This window comes from Sorex araneus, chromosome 6 (assembly GCF_027595985.1).
Source record: "Sorex araneus isolate mSorAra2 chromosome 6, mSorAra2.pri, whole genome shotgun sequence".
NCBI classification, from domain to species: Eukaryota; Metazoa; Chordata; class Mammalia; order Eulipotyphla; family Soricidae; genus Sorex; species Sorex araneus.
Genome location: NC_073307.1, coordinates 20,578,920 through 20,603,326, shown reverse-complemented (window position 1 = coordinate 20,603,326; position 24,407 = coordinate 20,578,920). Strand labels below are relative to the sequence as shown.

The following is a 24,407-nucleotide window of genomic DNA, read 5'->3' as shown; positions in this document are numbered from 1 at the left end:
GATCCCAGAACCAGAAGTTTTGTGGTGCTCTGAGCACCACAGGGTACAGCTCCCGAACAAAACCAAAAAAACAATGCTGGATGCCTTAGTGATCTTGGCTACTGTGAACTGCAATTTTAAAAAAGCAAAAACTGGGAAGGGGTTAAAAAAAGATTTACCATATGGAAACTGAAATACATCTTAATCACTGCAATGTCTAAGGAAGTTTTTTTTTTAATTTCTAGAATTTAGAGGCTTCTAAGACAAATTTTCCTGACTAAATGTGGAATTATTCCTTACTACATTTATGTATACAATTGAATAGAACTAAACCACTCTAAGGTTGAAAATAGAGTACACCAGGTAAAGTTCTTGCCTTGCATGTGGCTGACTAGGGTTCATCCCTTGTACCTCTTGTTTTCCCCTACGCCCAGCCAGGAGTGATCCCTGAGCGGAGCTAGGAGTAAACCCTAAGAGCCCCTGAATGTGGTCTCCTAAAAAAATAAATTATTCTAATAGGTTTGTCATTTATCAAATGCTATTAATTCATCTGAACTATATAACTATCAAGACATAAATGTTTAAAAGGTTATATTTCAAACAGGGGGGATTAGAAATATAACCCCAAATGCCTATAAAAGAGAAATTAATGTAATAATTAATTGTCTCATGAATAAGTATGATTGCTTTAATAGATAGAATAAAGATGTCTGTATAATTGGTTTAATCAAAAGAGTCTTCAGTAACCAGGGGTTTTAAATGGTTATAAAATGAGAAGAATTGCTTCTTGGATTTGGAAATAATGAGTATAAGACAGGGATGAAGTTAAGTATTTTGTTAGTGAAAAATGTACTTGGAGTCAGGACTAATGTGCATTTTTACTAAAATATGTGGGCCCTATAGAAAAAATATTTAGAGATTTTAGAGACTAGAGAAAGGCAGTATTTATAAACAATAAGGTGCAAAATGAGAATACTAGTCCTACTTGTACAGAGGCTAATGATTCCAGAGAATATAATTATTTGAGGGACTGAGGAGATGACAAAGGGGTTTTAGACACTTGCCTTATGTGGCTGATCCAGTTCAATCCTCAGCACTGCATATGGTCCTCTGAGCACTACTAGGAGTAACTCCTGAGGATAGAGCCAGAAATAAGGCCTGAGTACCACCAGTTGTTGCCCACAAATGAAAATAATCGAAATACTATTCTATATATTTTATTAAGTTATTATTATTATTATTGTGACTCCTTTGGTGATGCTTTGTGGGATACTACTGGCTCTGTGTTTAGGGCTTGCCCTGGGGTTGGTCACATGCAAGCTAAGCACCTTAACTCCTTTACTATTTCTCTAGCCTCCAGTTTTTCTATTATCAAAATAGAAATCAAAAGTATGTGCCAGAACATCATATTTTCTTGCTAAAGCATTCTTCATATTGCAAAAATTTCTAGTGTTTTTTAAGATAGTCTTTAGAGTGATAGCTTATCTAGAAGTGAGAAATAATAGGAATCAATAAAATTATGGAGCATGTATAAAAAATAAAATGTTCTTCACTTTAATCCTTAGATGATTTCAGAAAAAATATTCAAATTGTGAACTATGTTTCCTTTAAAAAATGTAAACATTCCTTTTTCCCTTCAAAATGCCCTTTAAATACATTCTTTCAGAGCAAAGATTACCTAGAGATTGGTTCTCTGAAGTCTTCAAAACAAAGAACACGATATACAAAGATGAGGAGTGTATTATCAATAAAACCCTTCCCACTTTTACAGGGACATGCAGCATCTTTTCTAATCTTTCAGAAAATTTCTAATGAAAACTTTACAATCTGATGTTTATGAAGTGTGGGTCAACCAAACTGGGTCTCTTTAATACTTAAAAACTGTGTGAAATGATCTCCCCAAAAGTGAATCCTGACTATATTATGGAGCAAATAAAGTAAATCCTGACTATACTCTCAGCAAGTAGCCCAAATGTGATCTCATTCTCAAACAGGAGTAAAGATAGAAATGATTCAAAAGAGAAATAACACTTTATGGATTTCCAGAACTTACCTTTGGAACCACATGATGTCGCTCTCCACCATAAAATTGATGAATAAAGGAAGAAAGAAAAGAAACCCAACCCCTTAGTTATTATTATAAAGAAGCTGCATCCACAATCCAGATGCTGGGGAATGGAGAATTCGGTAACTCTGGATTGAAGGGTCAGACGAAATTATTTTGAGAGAAATATCTTCATGCGGACAAAAGAACAGCGGGCTTGAGATGGAATTTTCCTGGGGAAGCGGCCAGGAATCCAGGCATCTGCTGCTCTCGCTTCTGCTCCTCACATCCTGGGAGGCAGGGAGCGGTCAGATCCATTACACGGTTCCTGAAGAAGCCAAGCACGGCACGTTCGTGGGCCGCATCGCCCAGGACCTGGGGCTGGAGCTGGCGGAGCTGGTGCCGCGCCTGTTCCGGGTGGCGTCCAAGGACCGCGCGGACCTGCTGGAGGTAAATCTGCAGAATGGCATTTTGTTTGTGAATTCTCGGATCGACCGCGAGGAGCTGTGCGGGCGGAGGGCGGAGTGCAGCCTCCACCTGGAGGTGATCGTGGACCGGCCTCTGCAGGTTTTCTATGTAGAGGTGGAGGTGAAGGATATTAATGATAACCCGCCTGTGTTCCCAGCGACACAAAAGAACCTATTTATGGCGGAATCCAGACCGCTTGACTCTCGGTTTCCACTAGAGGGCGCCTCGGATGCGGATATAGGGCAGAATGCGCTGCTGACTTACACCCTGAGCCCCAATGAGTTTTTCTCACTGGAAATGCCTTCCGATGACAAACTGTCAAAGCGTCTTGGGCTAGTATTGAGGAAACCTTTAGACAGAGAAGAATCTTCTGAACTTCATTTAGTTCTCACAGCTACCGATGGCGGAAAACCTGAGTTGACTGGCACAGTTCAACTACTCGTCAAAATTCTAGATGCCAATGACAACGCCCCAGCTTTCGACAAAACAATCTATGCAGTGAAATTACCAGAAAATGTGCCTAATGGAACATTGGTAACTAAGCTCAACGCTTCTGATGCAGATGAAGGCTCAAATGGGAACATTATTTATTCATTCTCAGCGGATATTTCACCAAATGTGAAATCTAAATTCCATGTAGATCCAATTGGTGGAGAAATTGTGGTAAAGGGATATATTGATTATGAAGAAAGCAATTCTTATGAAATCCCTGTAGAGGCCAGTGATAAGGGCCAGCCCCCACTGTCTGGCCATTGTACAGTAATGGTGAGAGTTGAAGATACCAATGATAACGTCCCGGAAATAGAATTCAAGTCTTTGTCCCTTCCAGTCAGAGAGGATGCTCCACTGGGCACCGTCATTGCCCTGATTAGCGTGTCTGACCGCGATTCCGGAGTCAATGGACAGGTCACCTGCACTTTAACGCCCCACATTCCCTTTAAACTGTTGTCCAACTTCAGGAACCGCTATTCACTGGTGCTGGACAGTGCACTGGACCGTGAGAGCATGTCCAACTACCAGGTGGTGGTGACCGCGCGCGACGGGGGCTCGCCCCCACTGTGGGCCACGGCCAGCGTGTCTGTGGAGGTGTCTGACGTGAACGACAACGCACCCGCATTCGCGCAGCCCGAGTACACGGTGTTCGTGAAGGAGAACAACGCGCCCGGCTGCCACATCTTCACGGTGTCCGCGCGCGACGCCGACGCGCAGGAGAACGCGCGCGTGTCGTACTCGCTGGTGGAGCGGCGCGTGGGCGAGCGGCTGCTGTCGAGCTACGTGTCGGTGCACGCGGAGAGCGGCAAGGTGTTCGCGCTGCAGCCCCTGGACCACGAGGAGCTGGAGCTGCTGCGCTTCCAGGTGAGCGCGCGCGACGCGGGCGTGCCGCCGCTGGGCAGCAACGTGACGCTGCAGGTGTTCGTGCTGGACGACAACGACAACGCGCCCGCGCTGCTGCCCACGGGCGCGGGCGCGGGCGTGCTGGGGGCCTCGCGCAGCGAGCTGGTGGCGCGCTCGGTGGGCGCGGGCCACGTGGTGGCGAAGGTGCGCGCCGTGGACGCCGACTCGGGCTACAACGCGTGGCTGTCGTACGAGCTGGCGCCGGCGGCGGGCGGCGCGCGCAGCCCGTTCCGCGTGGGGCTGTACACGGGCGAGATCAGCACGACGCGCGGCCTGGACGAGGCGGACGCGGCGCGCCAGCGCCTGCTGGTGCTGGTGAAGGACCACGGCGAGCCGGCGCTCACGGCCACGGCCACCGTGCTGCTGTCGCTGGTGGAGAGCGGCCAGGCGCCCAAGGCGTCGTCGCGGGCGGCGTTGGCGGGCGCGGCGGCGGCGGGCGGCGGCGCGGCGCTGGTGGACGTGAACGTGTACCTGATCGTGGCCATCTGCGCCGTGTCCAGCCTGCTGGTGCTCACGCTGCTGCTGTACACGGCGCTGCGCTGCTCGTCGCCGGCCCGCGAGGAGGCGTGCGCGGCGGGGAAGCCCGCGCTGGTGCTGCCGAGCGCGGTGGGGAGCTGGTCGCACTCTCAGCAGAGGCGGCAGCGGGTGTGCTCGGGGGAGGCGCCTCCCAAGACTGACCTCATGGCCTTCAGCCCCAGCCTACCTCAGGGTCCAGTTAGTGGAGATGAAGGAGAGCAGCTAAATGCGGATATCCATTCTTCCCCTAAAGTAAGTGATACATTTTTATCCTTTTAAAATACCCTTATTTTTAATTCTTCAACGTTTTGCTTTTTTGGAAGCATTATCGTATTTAATAGGGTTTTATTGCTGCCATATGCTGATTCTCTTGTCTTTAAAATATTTGGATCACCTATAACCAATATTTGAAAACTAAACCATCAATAACTATACAAATATTAAAAAGCTTTGTTCACTTTTCACTTGAAATTGCTACTGGATATTAGTCTAATTCGTTGGTCTATTTTATGGGCTTATCCTAAGTGGGCCCTACCCCCTTTTATTTTTTTATTTCTTCAGTTTCTAATGTTAGTTAATTAAAATCACTCTCTCTCTAGTGCAGTCTCTGTTAGTCTCTGATACACTTATCTGGAGACTCAGTACTACCTCTACTTAAACGGGATTCTTTGAATCCTTTTGTGCTTACATTTGTCAATGTATTACTGTTGCTTAATCCCTTATTAGAAAAATTATTATCAGCTAATATTTGCATTGTTTTTAGTACTGTGTCGTTCTTAATTTCCAGTTTTTGTTTAATTTATATACATTTAAAATAAATACAAATGAAAGTGTAATATGACACTTAAGTACCATCTAGTAAATGTGTTTGAAAAATTTTATCAATATTTTGAGAACTTTAAAAATTCGAACTATTTTGAAAATTGTCCATTATTGTACAAACTCCTAATAGGAACACATTTTAATCATTGAGATTTTGCATATAGTTTTAGTATTAAAAGTCTGAGAAGTTCATATGTCAGAGTCATTCTGTTGACCTTTTCTGGCCAGGTTGCCTAAGTGAGTGGAAAGCTTCACATAATTGAAATGATGATTTGGAGCTTCTACTTTCTACCAAATAGACACCAAAGCAAGATTATTTTCAGTCCTTCCTGTTTGGGTGTTGGTCATCTCCCTTCCAAAAATAGTTGTACTTCCATGTGTGTTTCCTTACACTGCAAACAAAATCTTAGAGACTGCGAAAGTGGCAAGTATTTCTAACCATATTAGAGAGAAATAAGAATATCACCTTAATACATGGAAGTGAATGGATTCCAGTGAATATTATATGGGATAATTTTTCACACAAGCTATATACTACAACTTTTACTCCTTCTTCAAACTGCTTTGTTGACATTTGCTAGTTTTCAGTGTTGAGGAGGCTAACATATGAAATACAGGGATACTCATCTCTTTCCTCATTTTCATTTCCTTAATTTGGCTCTATCCTTTGCTATCCCCTTACCCATAAAAATTTTGTCACTGAAAGTCAAATCCAACCTCAGAATATGCACTGTAGCACTGTAGCACTGTCGTCCCATTGCTCATCAATTTGCCCAAGCAGGCACCAGTAACGTCTCCATTGTGAGGTTTGTTACTGTTTTTGGCATATTGAATATGCCACAGGTAGCTTCACAGGCTCTGCTGTGCATGTGGGATACTCTCGGTAGCTTGCCAGGCTCTCTGAGAGGGACGGAGGAATCGAACCCATGTTGGCCATGTGCAAGGCAATGCCCTACTCGCTGTGCTATTGCTCCAGCCCACCTCAATATATATATATATGTGTGTGTGTACTTATAAACATAATTCTATAAATATATGTATATATGATGCCTTAATATTATATTACAAAAAGTAGGTTAGCAATTTGTTCTTGTTGGGCCAAAGCCAATCGGTAGGGTACTTGTCCCACACAAGGCTAACCTGGGTTTGATCCCAGTGCCCTATATGGTTCCCTGAGCCTCACCAGGAGTGATCCTTCAGAATCACTGGTGTGATTCCAAAACAAAAAACAATACTCTAATTTCTATATGTGCTGTTTCTGTCTTCAAATACAGCTCTCTTCTTGACTAATTAGATTCTTAGCTAGTAAGACTTTGGGTTTTTTATTTAGAGATGCATTGCTATTACAAATGAATACTGAATATTTCTCATTGTTCCATTTCTGTTCAGTTATATTCTTCATGTGTGGACTTAATTATTTTTCAAAGTAAGTGGACAATCTCTTTTCACCTCCTCCCAGTGTTTCTCATCTTTCAGTATTTTGAACAAATATACCTTTAGGATTCTCAGATAGTAAAAGAAACTTCTTTTTTTGTATTTTTTATGGATACACCTGGTAGTTCTTAAGACTTACTTCTGGCCGCGTGCTTCTTGGTCATTCCTGGTCATGCTTTTTTGCACTTAGGATAGTACTCTGGGCACCTTATATGTTGCCAGGAATATAACCGAGGTCCTCCACGTGCAAGGCAAGTACCTTACTCATTGTACTATAGCTCCAGCTCCAGCATTTTATTCTATATTAATCGTTTTTATGTCAGGAAATACATTATACTTTATTTATTGGGAATTTTTCAATGACTGTGTAAACCAGATAGTTCAGTGATCATGACTACCATGAACTAGAATAAAAACCAGCAATAAATCAGGTTTTAAATATGGAAACTAAAATATACCTTAACCATAACAACTATCATGGTTAAGGTATCTTTTTGTATTTGTAGTGTATAGAGATTGCTGAAATAGCATATTTTTCTGACTGGCTATCGAATAATTAACTTAATACATTTATTTTTACAAGTTAATAGAAGTAAGCCATTGTATTAAGTTTTCATTTAGCAGATACTAGCTAAGTAGTTGAAACTATATAATTATCAAAATACAACTTTCTTATTTAAAATTGATATTTCAAATAGGGATTAGACATACATACCCAAATGCCATTAGATAGAAGTTAATGTAATATTTTATTAAATATTGCTGTCATATTTTGTAGAGTAAATTTAAAATGCATGGCCATGCTTAATTTAAGCATGATAGTCTTCATTGGCCAATAAAGTTTTAAACAGTTATAAAATCAGAAATATTACTTTGTGAGTATGGAAGTTGTAAATATAAGCAGGGATGAAGTGAATATATTGTCAGTGAAAAGTGTTCTTGGAAGCGGAAAATTGTGCAATTTAAGTAAAATACATGGGCACTTTAGGAGAAAATATATATTTAGGCATTTTAGAGGCTAGAGAGAACAGGAAGTACCCATAAACAATAAGGGACAAAAGGGAATGCCAGTCTTACTCAGAGTGAGGTTACTGAATTCCAGAGAATTAAATGACTTGGGGGATTGGAGAGGATGGCACGGGGATTAAGGGGTGTCTGCCTTGTGCATGACTGACCCAAGCTCAATCCCCAGCACTACATATGGTCCTTTGAGCACCACCAGGAGTGATCCCTAAGATAGAGCCTGGAATAAGACCTGAGCACTGCAACTGTGATACAAAATTAAAAAGTACGTTTGGAGTATTTTTCTTCATGAGTTATTTGTTTATTAAGTTTATTATTCTATTTATTATTTTGGCTTTTGGGTATACCTGTTGTGCTTTGTGACTACTCCAGGCTCAGATTCAGGGTTTCTCTGGGATCAGTTACAGGCCAGGCAAGCAGCTAAGTCTTGAACTATCTCATAAGTCCCCGTTTGTCCATGGTTAAATTTTCCAAGTTATATACCACAGCATCCTATTTCCTCGATAAAATTTCCTGGATGATTTAAGGAATACATTCAATTAAGTTATGATAGACTTTGGTTCTTTAAAAACTCTTGCAAAATTCCCTTTTAATTGCTTAAACTTTGGAACAGAGAGATTCCCTAGAGATAGGTTCTCTGGAGTCTTTAAAGCCAGCAATATGATATCCAAAGATGAGGAGTGTGCTGCCATTAACAAAATCCTTCCCACTTTCTCAGGACAAAAAAATTTCATAAATGTTTCTAATAGAATCTTCACAATTTTATAGTTATGAGTGTGGGTTAACTATATCCGGTTTCTGTAATATTTAAAACCTGTGTGAAAAGATTTCCAAGGAAGCAAATATTGCCTACATTGTCTGGATTATGAATCACACTCAGAGTCACACAAATGCGGTCTCACTTACTTCAGTCCAGCTGAACTTACCTTTGGTGCCACATGATGTCGCTCTCCACCATAACATTGATGACAAAGAGAAAAATCCAACGCCTTTAGTTATTAATGTAACGAAACTGTGTGCGTGATCCAGATGCTGGGGGACGGAGAATGAATAGTCAGAAGAATTATTTTCAGACAAGATCCCTTCTTGAGAACAAAACGCAACAGATTTGAGATGAAATTTTCCTGGGGAAACGGCCAGGAATTCCGGCATCTGCTGCTCTCGCTTCTGCTCCTCACATCCTGGGAGGCAGGGAGCGGCCAGCTCCACTACTCGGTCCCCGAGGAGGCCAAACACGGCACGTTCGTGGGTCGCATCGCCCAGGACCTGGGGCTGGAGCTGGCGGAGCTGGTGCCGCGCCTGTTCCGGGTGGCGTCCAAGGACCGCGCGGACCTGCTGGAGGTAAACCTGCAGAATGGCATTTTGTTTGTGAATTCTCGGATCGACCGCGAGGAGCTGTGCGGGCGGAGGGCGGAGTGCAGCCTCCACCTGGAGGTGATCGTGGACCGGCCGCTGCAGGTTTTTCATGTGGAAGTGGAGGTGAAGGACATTAATGACAATTCGCCTGTATTCCCTGCTACACAAAAGAACCTATTTATGGCGGAATCCAAACCGCTTGACTCTAGATTTCCACTAGAGGGCGCCTCGGATGCGGATATAGGGCAGAACGCGCTGCTGACTTACACCCTGAGCCCCAATGAGTATTTCTCACTGGAAATGCCTTCCGTGGATAAGCGGACAAAGCGTCTTGGGCTGGTATTAAAGAAACCTTTAGACAGAGAAGAATCCCCAGAACTTCATTTAGTGCTCACAGCTACTGATGGCGGAAAACCTGAGCTGACTGGCACCGTTCAGTTACACATAAAGGTACTAGATGCCAATGATAACGCCCCAGTTTTTGACAAAACAATCTATGCAGTAAAATTACCAGAAAATGTTCCTAATGGAACATTGGTAACTAAGCTCAATGCTTCTGATGCAGATGAAGGCTCAAATGGAAACATTATTTATTTATTCTCAGCGGATACTACACCAAATGTGAAATCCAAGTTTCATGTAGATCCAATTAGTGGAGAAATTGTGGTAAAGGGATATATTGATTATGAAGAAAGCAAATCGTATGAAATTCCGGTAGACGCCAGTGATAAGGGCCAGCCCCCACTTTCTGGCCATTGTACAGTAATGGTGGAAATTGAGGACAGCAATGATAATGTTCCAGTAATGGAATTCAAGTCTCTGTCTCTCCCAATCAGAGAGGATGCTCCACTGGGCACCGTCATTGCCCTGATCAGTGTGTCGGACCAAGACTCAGGAACTAATGGGGAGGTAACCTGCACCCTGTATACCCATGTTCCTTTCAAGTTGGTTTCCACCTTCAAGAACTACTATTCCTTGGTGCTGGACAGCGCACTGGACCGCGAGAGCGTGTCCAGCTACCAGGTAGTGGTGACCGCGCGCGACGGGGGCTCGCCCCCACTGTGGGCCACGGCCAGCGTGTCTGTGGAGGTGTCTGACGTGAACGACAACGCACCCGCATTCGCGCAGCCCGAGTACACGGTGTTCGTGAAGGAGAACAACGCGCCTGGCTGCCACATCTTCACGGTGTCCGCGCGCGACGCCGACGCGCAGGAGAACGCGCGCGTGTCGTACTCGCTGGTGGAGCGGCGCGTGGGCGAGCGGCTGCTGTCGAGCTACGTGTCGGTGCACGCGGAGAGCGGCAAGGTGTTCGCGCTGCAGCCCCTGGACCACGAGGAGCTGGAGCTGCTGCGCTTCCAGGTGAGCGCGCGCGACGCGGGCGTGCCGCCGCTGGGCAGCAACGTGACGCTGCAGGTGTTCGTGCTGGACGACAACGACAACGCGCCCGCGCTGCTGCCCACGGGCGCGGGCGTGCTGGGGGCCGCGCGCAGCGAGCTGGTGGCGCGCTCGGTGGGCGCGGGCCACGTGGTGGCGAAGGTGCGCGCCGTGGACGCCGACTCGGGCTACAACGCGTGGCTGTCGTACGAGCTGGCGCCGGCGGCGGGCGGCGCGCGCAGCCCGTTCCGCGTGGGGCTGTACACGGGCGAGATCAGCACGACGCGCGGCCTGGACGAGGCGGACGCGGCGCGCCAGCGCCTGCTGGTGCTGGTGAAGGACCACGGCGAGCCGGCGCTCACGGCCACGGCCACCATGCTGCTGTCGCTGGTGGAGAGCGGCCAGGCGCCCAAGGCGTCGTCGCGGGCGGCGTTGGCGGGCGCGGCGGCGGCGGGCGGCGGCGCGGCGCTGGTGGACGTGAACGTGTACCTGATCGTGGCCATCTGCGCCGTGTCCAGCCTGCTGGTGCTCACGCTGCTGCTGTACACGGCGCTGCGCTGCTCGTCGCCGGCCCGCGAGGAGGCGTGCGCGGCGGGGAAGCCCGCGCTGGTGCTGCCGAGCGCGGTGGGGAGCTGGTCGCACTCGCAGCAGAGGCGGCAGAGGGTGTGCTCGGGGGAGGGGCCGCCCAAGACAGACCTCATGGCCTTCAGCCCTTGTGTACCTGACTCAAGAGATGGAGAACTGCAACCTGCAGATGGGGATTCCGTTTCAAAGGTTAGTTTGCATTATCGTTTATTCACTCTGAATTCTTGAACGTAATATGTATTTTCTTTTCAATAATTTTTATTAGAATTCCCTAGAATCCAATTTTCTTTAATGCCTCTTTTACATGACAATATTGAGTCATATTTTCTAGAATGGTGTATCATCTAGACATTTGCTTTTGCTTGTTTTATTATACATATATTCTGTAACTAGATTTATGTTCTTGTACGATTTTCACATATTTAAGTATTTTTAGTGAAGAGTTCATTTTCTCTTTTGTTCATTATATATTATACGTGCAAAGAAAAATATAGTTCGCTTATCTGAAAGTGAAAATTTTTTATCAGAAATTGCTCAATGTCCCTCTATTTTTTTATTCCCATAATAACTGCACCTTAGCCCTCATAACCCATTTCTTTCCTGTATCATGTAAATGGAATCACACAAATTTTGCTTTGCCCGTGTATATTCTTGTTTGTCAAATATGTCACCAGCTTATTAAATTATTTATATTGTTATGTAATAAGCTGATAACTTTGCATACTGTATTTCACACAATTATCCAAGGTATGTATTCCATTATCTTGGGTTTTACATTGTTCCTCTTTACTTCTATTTCCAATAGAGTTGACCTAAAAGTATTTGTAAATATTTTGGTACCTGAGTATATGACTTTCGTTATTTTTCTATATTAAAGTGAATTGAGATTAGAGGCATAATAATTATTTATATCTTTGTCTGTAATAATAATAATAATGCCAAGATTTTCCCCAAATGCTTTCACCTCTTTTTGTTCAAGCTAGCAGTGCATTCCAGTGCTTATTGACTATTATTCTGTCTTACTGAGCATTGTTAAATTATCTACATCTTTTCCTATTTGTTAAATGTGGGGTGGATTGATAGTGCAGTGGATGGGGTGCTCATCTTACATGCAACTGTCCTGGGTTTGATCTCCCCACACTCCATATTGTCCCCTCAGTCTGCCAGGAGTGAACCCTGAGTGCAGAATTAAGACTAAGCCCTGAGCACTGCTGTGTGTAGCCATATCTCCAAAAATCCAATTTTGGGGATTTGGTTTACATTCCCATTTTAATTTATTTAATGTTTCTTGAAATGTTTGGTTCCTGAATTATTAATGAGGTTGAGCAAATGTCTATAATACTATATCATTTTTATAATCTATGTTGCATGATTTATTTTAAGTATCTTGAATAGTTTCCTATTGCTTTTGAACTTTTTCTCATTCTGGACATAACATCTTTCTTAATTTTGCTACTCTTTCCCTTATCTTGTCTTTTGAACAATGGGCAATTTTAAGCAGAGTTTATCTATCTTCCTTTGTGAAAACAGTTTTCTTGTGATATTTTCTTTTTTGCTGTTCCCATTCTATTACAATCTATTGGGTATATTTTCCTCTTTAGATATATAAATACAGATTAATTTTTTTGGCTATTCAACTGAACCAAGACTAGAGTTTCATGTATTCTAAAAACAATTTTCTATTTCATAGGCATGGGCTATTTTTATATTCTTACCTATTATTATCATCATTATTATTACTATCATTATTATTAAAATATGGACCAATTATGGTGATGTTGTGCTAACTAATATAGAACTGTTGGCTCAGTGCTTGAGTTAGTGCTTAGGGTTGAAGGACTGGATAACACTAGGGCCATATCCAGCAGTATTCCGGGGGACCCAAGCAGTCCAGTAATCAAACTCAGGGCCTTGCCATGTCTTCATGGCTGATTCCACAACTCTGAGGCAGTCTCCACCTTCATATTGACTTATTTATATATATATTTTTAAAGAATCCATGTTATTTTATTTTTGGGGGGTGACACTCAGTGATGCTCAGGGGTTACTCTTGGCTCTGCACTCAGGAATTACTCCTGGCAGTGCTCAGGGGACCATATGGGATGCTGGGGATTGAACCTGGGTTGGCCACATGCAAGGCAAATGCCCTTCCAACTGTGCTGTCACCCCGGTTCCCATATTGACTTATTTTTAAAATAGTTGCATCAGTGCTATGCTGCTTCCTTTATGTCCATTTCAATTTGTTTATGAATTCTATCAAATCTTGGTGACATTTCAGTTTAATTTGTAGTGAGTATATTGAGAAACATGGCACAAGTTGACATCTTTATAATAACTGATTCAGTACATGAACATGCATCTATGCGGGTAAATAATCTGTAAGCTTCCAAATTTATGAGTAGTCATTGCATGTGTCTTCACTGTATTTGTAGATACTTATCATTTGCGATCACTATAAATATCAATAACTTTTTCTGTTTAACACTGGTATATATTTCATTCTCTGGGAACCCCTTGCTATTGGCTATCAGGATCTCTACAGCACATCAGAGCATCAAGGATTAATCTCTTGCTTGCCCTGAGAACTTTCTAAACCAGTTTCTATATCCTTTCTTGTTGGGATTCCTGAAGTCAGGACTGTTGGGATGATTTTGTGCTTGGAGGTTACCCTGGGGTTAATTTTCATGGCCCTCTCCTTTAAGTCATCAAGCCAGCCCTGATGTTGTCTTTTATATTGACATGTTATACATATTATTTGCTAAGATATCTTATGAATTTAATTGTTTAATTTTTTTGCCACGTCCCATGATGCTCAGAGATTACTCTTGGCTCTGCACTCAGAAATTACTCCTGGCAGCGTTTGGGGAAATTTATAGGATGCCAGAGATAGAATCTGAGCCAGTGGCATACAAGGCAGGCCCCTACCTGCTGTACTATCTCTTTAGCTGTAAGATGTCTAATTTTAATGAATCGTTCTATACATTTTTAATATTTACAATGTAGATACTGATGCTGTCAATATATAATAACAGCCTTTTTAATTTCCTATTCTTACATTTTTTACCTCGTGTTTTGTTGCACTAGGTAGAACCACTAGTAGTGAGTAAAGTAGAAGTAGCAAACAACTTTGTCATTTTTCGTTTTTTTTTTTTTTTGCTTTTTGGGTCACACCTGGCGATGCACAGGGGTTACTCCTGGCTCTGCACTCAGGAATCACCCCTGAGTGATGCTCAGGGGACCATATGGTATGCTGGGGATCGAACCCGGGTCGGCCACGTGCAAGGCAAACGCCCTACCCGCTGTGCTATCACTCCAGCCCCCAACTTTGTGTCATTTATGAAATAAAAAATAAAGTTTAAAATAATTTAGCACTATATTTGCTATACTATTTTTAGTTATTAAAATTCCCTTTTATTCTTCCTTTTTATGTCTTCCTCTGGATTAGTTTATTTTTATTCTTATTTTATTTTTATTATCCTTTTAGTTATACTAACTTTATTTTACTTTTTCATCTATTTACTCCAGATTTTCTAAGAAGCATAATTTATATGTTAAGCTCTAAATAAATGGTTTTACTATGTTCATGTAATGCTAAAACTCTGTGTAACAGCATCTCTTTCCTACTCCCATTGGTATTTAATGTATGCTTTTTAATTTCACATATATCATAAACATAAATTCCCATTATCATTTTATACAGTCAACTTTTCTACTTTCTGGGATCACTTTTTTTTTGTTTTTTTGGATCACACCCGGCTATGCACAGGGGTTACTCCTGGCTCTTCACTCAGGAATTACTCCTGGCGGTGCTCAGGGGACCATATGGGATGCTGGGATTAGAACCTGGGTCGGCCGCGTGCAAGGCAAACGCCCTACCCGCTGTGCTATAGCTCCAGCCCCTGGGATCACTTTTTCTTCTGAGAAAATTCTTCAGTATTTTTCGAGTGGTGGAAAAGATTTTCCTAACATCTGCTTATATGGAAATATGATTATTTCACTACCACATTTGGAAGGTAGTTTTCTTGAGTATCAAATTCTGGTTGGAAGTGGGTCTGGAGTGATAGTACAGTGAGTGGGGTGTTTCCCTTGCATGTGACTTACCCTAATTTAATCCCTCGAACCCCAAGTGGTCCCCTGAACTCCTCCAGCAGTGACCCATAAGCAGAGAGCCAGGAGTATGTCCTGAGCTCTTCTGGCTGTGTCCCCAAAACAAATCAGAATGAATTTTGGTTGGAAGTTATTTTTCCAGAGTATTTTCAAAATGACATTCCAGTCATCTTTTTTTTTTTTGATAATAGCTGCTATCCTGCGTACTGTTTGGTGGCTTGCATTTTTATTATTCTCATCCAGCTTCATTTAACAGTTTTTTCCATTTGTTATTTTTATTTTTGGGAACACCTGGCTATTCTCAAGTGTTCTCAGGCATGGCTAGACCCAGGCTTACTCCTGAGTCTGAGTTTAAGGGCCATTCGTGGCAGGTTAGGAAACCATGTAGAGTGCTGGGGATAGAACCCAGGTCAATGGCATGCAGGAAAAGCACTTTACCCATTGTACTGTCTCTCTGGTCCATGATTATTATTTTAAATTATTATTGAGTGTTATTCTTATTTTAAGTTATTTTTGGGGTCAAATATTTTGGTGCTCAAGGGTTACTTTCCATTTTGGTGTTCAGGTTTTTTTCTGGGGATACTTGGGCGAACCAATATGGTATTAGGGATCACATCCAGGACATCAGCATGAAAACATGCACTCCAGCCACCCCATAGTCCTATTTTAAAAAGATTTTTAAAAATCATTTTGGTATTCTATACTGTTTTAGTTGGCTTGTGTGTCATCTTGTTCATAGTTTTTTAAGGTTTTTGAATCTGTGGCTTCATATCTTTCATCTTTATATGAAAACATTGAGCTGTCTGCCTTCAATTATTTTTCTGTATCAGTTTGTCTCTTTCCTCTTCCATCATTAAAGGTATATATTGTTGAATAACTTAACCATATCTCATATCAGCTATCTCCTCTGTAGTTTGATTTTGGTTTTGGGTCGCAACCAGTGGTGTTCTAGCTCTTCTTGGCTCTTCTTGGGGGTTGCTCCTGGTGGTTCTTGAGAGACTGTGAAGTGCCAGAGATTGGACCTAGCCAGCATGGAAAGCAGATGTTTAGTCCTTTGAACCTGTTCCTTTGAGCTATCTCTTTAGTCCTTCTCACTGTTTTAAAAATGACTTGGGCTATAGGGATAATGAAGTTAAGTTACTTACTCACATGTAGCTGCAGCCATGACAGTGATTCAGATCCCAGCACTGCATATGGCCTCCCAAGCCCCATCAGGTGTGGACCCTGACCATTGCCTTGCTAGGGGTAGCCACTAATATCATTTTTTCTCTTTATTATTATTGAATATTTCATTTTGACCTTACATTTCAGCAATTGTCTCTTCCAATATCAACATTTATGTAAAAAGTAACTATTATGCAGTCTACAAAATTGATTTTTGTTCAAATTATTTGATGCTTGAGTTATCTGATGCTAAGAAGGGCATCAAACTAGTAAAGGCATAGAATTATTAAATATGAAAGACATGGTAAATATACTGTTAAGACTATATGAGAAACAAATTCAGTTATACATTTTGGCATTGCTACTTTAAATATTAGAAATTGAATTATAATTTATTTTATATTGTTTACTATTATTTTATTTAATTTTAAGCTGTTCCTATAGTACCAATACAATTCAGTTGTTTTGCAGAGTGGTAAGTCTGCATATTGTCCTATGAGCACTTGCAGGAGTGATCCCTGAGCACCATTAGGTGTGGCCCTAAGTCCCCAAAATTAAAGGCCACAAAAGAATACTTTCCACATATCACTTAAACAGAATTAACTATTTGAGGTTTATGCCTTATGTATAAAAGTGTTAAGTATTAGAATTATTGGTATCTTGGACCCCCTTATCTTCTCAGGTAAGAAAGATTTTGTAATTTTTAAGATGGGTTGGAGAGATAGTGGAGAGATTACAATGTTTGCCTTGCATGCTGTTGATCCCATTTCAGTCCATCAGTACCACATGGACACTGAATACTGCCAGAATTGATTCCTGTGCCCAGAACTAGGAGTAGCCCCTGAGTGCTGCCAGGTGTTCACCTAAAGATATTCTGAGAGCATATACACAAGTACAAGATTTAAGAATTTTTTAGTGGAAGTAATTTTAGTGACTAATTTTTTGGGAGGGACATTTTTTTGGCCATATTTATTGAGTGAAGTATAAGTATTAACATGTAGCAAAGAACTGTAGGATTAAAAAGAGGTAAGTTATCATAACCCAGATAATAATACAACTTGTTTACAATGTCTAGATTTCTAAGAGAACTTAAAAAATTTTGTGGATTAATTTATCTTGACATTAGTAATATTTTTATTTGCTATATAAATGCAAAGGTATGGGATTTAATATTTCCTATTGACAATGATTTGTCAGAAATATTGACTTGAAGAAACACTACTCAGATGAATCTGACTTCAAGATACTTACCAATAATATTGCAAATTGAACATCTGGAAAATTAAAATCTCTGTATCATGATTTTGTGTCAAAACCAATATAGATAGAAAAGAAAGAAATGGATTATCAACAGCTGAGAATAAGAAGACTTTCAAAATGAAACTCAGACAAGATACCATTTAAAAGATTTTGATTGTTTTGAAAATAATGTCAAGAAGTAGTATTAAATACTGCAAATAGGAATATAAATTTGTTTTATGTATAGCAGATGTAAGTAAAGTCATAGTATAAATAGTATAAAATAATATTTAAAAACAAAAAGTGAGTAATTATTTAAAAACATTCAAGGTCTGTTAGGGAATACATTTAACTTCTAACTATAGCAAACTTATACAGATAAACTAAGATAAACTAGTACAGACTTTGTTGGTATTTATCAATATTTTAATAAAAATTGATATATTGTTTTAAATATTTTATTAACAAAATAGAAGTAAGCAATTGATAAAAATCCTTGAAATTGAGAAATATTTAAGGTAAACACAGCATAACAAAGTACGACCTTACCTTATATCCACATGATGGCGCTGGAAACCACAAGTTTGTCGGTACTTTTTTTTTTTTACAAAGAAGGTTCATCCTCAGGTTATTTTCCTTAGACAGAAAGAAAAAGAAGTCCTCCATTTTTTTCACTCTGTGGATGAGGTGAAAGGAGAGGAATATAATTCCAGATTTTTTTAATTAAGTTTCCAAAAGCTTTAGTGTGTGGAAGTGAATAGACATTAGGAAGTTGCAACGAATTTGCAATGGTATATTCCCAGAGAAGAGATCCAGGTTCCCCCCCGCTTGCTGCTGTGCCTTCTGCTCCTCGCATCCTGGGAGGCAGGGAGCGGCCAGCTCCACTACTCGGTCCCCGAGGAGGCCAAACACGGCACGTTCGTGGGTCGCATCGCCCAGGACCTGGGGCTGGAGTTGGCGGAGCTGGTGCCGCGCCTATTCCGGGTGGTGTCCAAGGACCGTGGGGACCTGCTGGAGGTAAACCTGCAGAATGGCATTTTGTTTGTGAATTCTCGGATCGACCGCGAAGAGCTGTGCGGGCGGAGGGCAGAGTGCAGCCTTCACCTGGAGGTAATCGTGGACCGGCCTCTGCAGGTTTTCTACGTGGAAGTGGATGTGAAGGACATTAACGACAACCCGCCTAGATTCTTCAGAGAGGAACAAAGATTATTTATTTTAGAGTCAAGAATGGTGGATTCCAGGTTTCCACTAGAGGGCGCTTCTGATATGGATCTTGGAATAAACGCCGAATTGAGGTACAAGTTAAATCCTAATGAATATTTTGACTTGGATATTAAAACAAATGAAGAAGAAACAATTATATTGGAACTTGTTTTGAAGAAACAACTGGATAGAGAAGAAACTCAAGAACATCGTTTAATACTGATTGCAACCGATGGAGGAAAACCTGAACTAACAGGTACAGTTCAGTTATTGATCACTGTATTAGATGCAAATGATAATGCACCAGAATTCGATAGACCGGTTTATAATGTTAGATTACTGGAAAGCGTGCCGAATGGGACATTAGTTATTAAACTAAATGCCTCCGATGTAGATGAGGGCATTAATAAGGAAATAGTTTACTTATTTAGTAATCTTGTTCTTGACAAGGTAAAATCTAAATTTATAATAAATTCCAATAGTGGGGAAATAAGAGTCAACGGGAAACTAGATTATGAAGACTGTGAATTATATGAAATTAATGTTGATGCTATAGACAAAAGTACATTCCCATTAACTGGACACTGCAAAGTAATAGTAAAAATCCTGGATGAGAATGATAATACTCCAGAGATGGTCCTAACCTCACTATCTCTGCCTGTCCAAGAAGATGCTCCGCTTGGCTCTGTCATCGCCCTGATAAGCGTGTCTGACCGAGACTCCGGTGCCAATGGACAAGTCATCTGCTCTCTAACCCCCCATGTTCCCTTCAAGTTGGTGTCCACTTTCAAGAACCGCTATTCACTGGTCCTGGACAGTGCCTTGGACCGTGAGAGCGTGTCCAACTACCAGGTGGTGGTGACCGCGCGCGACGGGGGCTCGCCCCCACTGTGGGCCACGGCCAGCGTGTCCGTGGAGGTATCGGACGTGAACGACAACGCGCCCGCGTTCACGCAGCCCGAGTACACGGTGTTTGTGAAGGAGAACAACGCGCCCGGCTACCACATCTCCACGGTGTCCGCGCGCGACGCCGACGCGCAGGAGAACGCGCGCGTGTCGTACTCGCTGGTGGAGCGGCGCGTGGGCGAGCGGCTGCTGTCGAGCTACGTGTCGGTGCACGCGGAGAGCGGCAAGGTGTTCGCGCTGCAGCCCCTGGACCACGAGGAGCTGGAGCTGCTGCGCTTCCAGGTGAGCGCGCGCGACGCGGGCGTGCCGCCGCTGGGCAGCAACGTGACGCTGCAGGTGTTCGTGCTGGACGACAACGACAACGCGCCCGCGCTGCTGCCCACGGGCGCGGGCGCGGGCGTGCTGGGGGCCGCGCGCAGCGAGCTGGTGGCGCGCTCGGTGGGCGCGGGCCACGTGGTGGCGAAGGTGCGAGCCGTGGACGCCGACTCGGGCTACAACGCGTGGCTGTCGTACGAGCTGGCGCCGGCGGCGGGCGGCGCGCGCAGCCCGTTCCGCGTGGGGCTGTACACGGGCGAGATCAGCACGACGCGCAGCCTGGACGAGGCGGACGCGGCGCGCCAGCGCCTGCTGGTGCTGGTGAAGGACCACGGCGAGCCGGCGCTCACGGCCACGGCCACCGTGCTGCTGTCGCTGGTGGAGAGCGGCCAGGCGCCCAAGACGTCGTCGCGGGCGGCGTTGGCGGGCGCGGCGGCGGCGGGCGGCGGCGCGGCGCTGGTGGACGTGAACGTGTACCTGATCGTGGCCATCTGCGCCGTGTCTAGTCTGCTGGTGCTCACGCTGCTGCTGTACACGGCGCTGCGCTGCTCGTCGCCGGCCCGCGAGGCGGCGTGCGCGGCGGGGAAGCCTGAACTGGTGCTGCCGAGCGCGGTGGGGAGCTGGTCGCACTCGCAGCAGAGGCGGCAGAGGGTGTGCTCGGGGGAGGGGCCGTCCAAGACAGACCTCATGGCCTTCAGCCCCAGCCTGCCTCAGGGTCCGGGCTCTGCAGATACCGTGAGTCTCAAAATCTTATTCTTTCTCATGTCCACATATATCTATATTATATGTAAACAAACTTTATATTTCTCTCTATTCTCAATTTATTGCTCTATCCTTTTCTAAATTATTTCTTTGATGTGTATTATTTACTGGTACTAATTCAAGTACATAAAATTACAGCTAATCCAGATAGGGGCTGGAGAGATAGCACAGCGGGTAGGGCGTTTGCCTTGCACGAGGCCGACCCGGGTTCAAATCCCAGCATCCCATATGGTCCCCTGAGCACCGCCAGGGGTAATTCCTGAGTGCAAAGCCAGGAGTAACCCCTGTGCATCGCCAGGTGTGACCCAAAAAGCAAAAAAAAAATTACAGATAATCTAGATATCTAGTAAGGTGTGATGAGTTAATTGTTTTTAATAGTGTTTGTTATTCACCATTACTGTTCATATTTTTTCAGGTTGGAGCTCATGAACTAATTTTTTGTTTTGCAGAAGATACTAAAATATAGATCTACGCTGAGTATTCCAAGGTTTGGGACAACTTCTCAACCTGAGCAAATTAAATTCATAAGCATAAAATTCAATTTTTATAATATATATAGGAAGAGTCTATAAGGCATATTTCAGTTATTTTTCATTCTTAAAGTCAGATATGGAAAATATAATTTTAATATTGATTGGAGCTATAGCACAGCATGTAGTGCATTTGCCTTGCATGCTGCTGACTCATATTCTATTCCTTCCTCCCTTTGGAGAGCCCGGCAAACTACCAAGAGTATATAGCCCTCATGGCAGAACCTGATAAGCTCCCATGGTGTATTCTGGTATGCCCAAAACAGTAATAACAAGTCTCACAATGGAGACATTACAGGTGCCCGCTGGAGCAAATCGATGAACAACAGGACAACATTGCTACAGTGCTACAATTTTAATATAGTTGTGTTTATTTTTCTTTTTTGTCTCTGAGGAATAACAATTATATTCAATCATTTATTAAACGAAGTTGGCTTATTTTTCTCTAGTATTTCTGTAGCAAGTAATTTTTTTTAAAATTGTCCAGACTTGGGGCTGGAGAGATAGCACAGCGGGTAGGGCGTTTGCCTTGCACGCGGCCGACCCGGGTTCAAATCCCAGCATCCCATATGGTCCCCTGAGCACGGCCAGGGGTAATTCCTGAGTGCAAAGCCAGGAGTAACCCCTGTGCATCGCCAGGTGTGACCCAAAAAGCAAAAAAAAATAAAAATAAAAAAAAATAAAATTGTCCAGACTTTGTACTTTATTTATTTATTATTTTTTTGCTTTTTTTTGGGGGGGTCACACCCAGCGATGCTCAGGGGTTACTCCTGGCTTTGCACTCAGGAATTTCTCCTGGCAGTGCTTGGGGGACCATATGGGATGCCGGGGATCGAACCCAGGTCGGCCGCGTGCAAGGCAAACGCCCTACCCGCTGTGCTATCGCTCCGGCCCCGCAAGTAATTTTTTTAAAAAAATTGAACCTGTTGTCATTTGCAAACATCTCTAGATACTTATTTGACATTTAACTTTATGTATTTAGATTTAGTGACTTTGTTTAATCAGCTTTTTAAAAATAAAACATTCACATTCTATATATTAACTTTATTGTCAACAAATTGGCAGGTTAGAAGATGCATGGTTCATAGCTATTCAAATAAATATCTTGCCTACATCATCACAAGAAGAGTTTTTTTTAAGTACCACAATTTACAATGTTATTCATAGTTGAGTTTTGGAATACAATATTGCAGTATGGATCTCTCTCCCTGTATCAACTTCCTTCCACCAAGTGTCCTAGGTTCCATCCCAGGCCCCACCTTACATTTACATTAAAAAATGTTACCTACTCACTTTTAATACCAAAGCACAAGTAGACTTCCTATTCCATTGAAAAAATTGCCTCCACCCAGTGTTTTTTAGGGCATCTTTCTGGATCTGTATTTATGGATCATTCCTCACAGGGTTTGAGTAAACTTATTTGGTTCTGGGGGTCAAACCGAGGTCTGTTGCATACAAGCAGAGGCCTTACCTGCTGTACTATTGTGCCAGTCTCTCAATTTACTAATTTTTATATTGGATAGTAGTAATTGTGAATTCTTAAAGTTGAGAAAATTTTAACATTTTAAAATTAGAAATGCTTCATTGTTGCTTATGTTTAGAAACATTTTTAAATAATGTTTATTTTATAAAATATGTAATTCACACTAGAGACTATTTGAAAATAACAGAGGGGATGTTGGCTTTTGATTACATCTTAATTGACATAGAAAAGAGTGTAATTTGGGGCTGGAGCAATAGCACAGCGGGTAGGGCATTTGCCTTGCACGCGGCCGACCCAGGTTCTAATCCCAGCATCCCATATGGTCCCCTGGGCACTGCCAGGAGTAATTCCTGAGTGCAAAGCTAGGAGTAATCCCTGTGCATTGCTGGGTGTGACCCAAAAAGTGCAAAGAAAAAAAGAAAAGACAGTAATGTCTTGAAATTTCTAGATTTTGAGTATTAGAACTTTTCTTGTGAAGAGGAACATGATGGTATGTGAAAAGACAGGTAAATCATAGGTTGATTTTGAATATGTAAGGGAGATAAAGAAATAATACAATTTTTATATAACATAAATTATAAAAATACATGAATGGGGGGTGTAATGATTTTTCTTCATAATCTTCAAATTTTAATCAAAAATTTCCACAGGTCAACAGAATATATGGGTAAAATTGACAATTATTGCTACAGATATGGGGGAAATATATGTAGACTTGGAGGTGCATTCAATAAATGTCTTATTTGAAATAGTGAAAGTATTTTGAAGGAAAAGAAAATATATAGAAGGATGATGTTGAGAGTAAAGAAAGAGGACATTGTTGAAGCAAATGAATTATTAGAATTACAAAAAATGATGGGTAGAAATTACACTGGAGAAATACGTGAAGGAGTGTTAAAGGAGCCTAATGAGAGTGGTCGGAAAATATGTGAAGACTATGAACTAAACTGTGCACTTCAATTATTCGACAGCAGAAACTTTTATAGGATTATTCATTGAACATAGAGTGGACTTTAATAATTTTATGAGGTTTTTAAATCATTATTATTCAATTACTTTTTTTGCACAAAACAAAATATAACATGTTTTGTGATAGGTATATGTGCATGCTTTTTCTGTACACAATGTGTGAAATCCTTTGCATTTCTAGATATCAAGCTAAGTTTGTATCATACTTAAATATTCTAAACTGATCTATACTAGAATATGAAATATTCAGAGTAAAGTGCTTTTCCTTGAATAACAAAACTCTTTATTCTAATGAGTAAGAAAGGATAATGCGAACTCTGCATGTAACGAACATGAGAATATTTACTATTAAAATAACATAAGGTGCTATAAAAGAATAGGGTATTTTTAACTTTAAAGAACCATACAGTAGGGCAGTAATATGAATTCATATCGACTTACCCCTTGACGCCACATGATGTCGCTGTCTACCATGAAGTTTTATCCTGCTATTTAAAATCCATTCTTCCTATCAACCAAATGATGGCAGGCGCAGAGGAATTGGACTAACAGACGCTGGATCATAGAGATTTCATTTTAATTCCAAACCGAGATCTTCTGATGGAACTAAAACCAGGATTGGACATGGTCATTACCTCAGAAGACAGACTGGGATCCCGGTTACTGTTGCTTTCGCTTCTGCTCTTCTTATCCTGGGAGGCAGGGAGCGGCCAGGTCCATTACTCGGTCCCCG

The 24,407-nt window shown here is 42.4% G+C and overlaps 4 protein-coding genes and 1 pseudogene across 6 annotated transcripts in view; all 5 read left to right on the top strand.

The window, feature by feature from the left end:
* The window catches only part of LOC101554848 (protocadherin alpha-C2), a 236,676-nt gene that overhangs the window by 23,576 nt on the left and 188,693 nt on the right, over window positions 1-24,407 (top strand). The gene's annotated exons all lie outside the window — the stretch shown is intronic.
* Window positions 1-24,407, top strand: part of LOC105943052 (protocadherin alpha-1-like) — a 210,956-nt gene that overhangs the window by 32,681 nt on the left and 153,868 nt on the right.
* LOC129406117 (protocadherin alpha-3-like) overlaps window positions 1-24,407 on the top strand; it is a 183,997-nt gene that overhangs the window by 5,725 nt on the left and 153,865 nt on the right.
* The window catches only part of LOC101549903 (protocadherin alpha-4-like), a 176,337-nt pseudogene continuing 153,867 nt past the window's right edge, over window positions 1,938-24,407 (top strand).
* On the top strand, window positions 8,735-11,224 carry LOC105943053 (protocadherin alpha-4-like). The gene has a single exon (XM_012933035.2). The coding sequence runs from the start codon at window positions 8,795-8,797 to the stop codon at window positions 11,222-11,224; it is 2,430 nt and encodes an 809-aa protein (XP_012788489.2). The 5' UTR covers window positions 8,735-8,794.

Bases quoted from the DNA above. Each gene is read 5' to 3' on its own strand.
- LOC105943053 (XM_012933035.2), top strand. From the start codon at position 8,795: ATGAAATTTTCCTGGGGAAACGGCCAGGAATTCCGGCATCTGCTGCTC.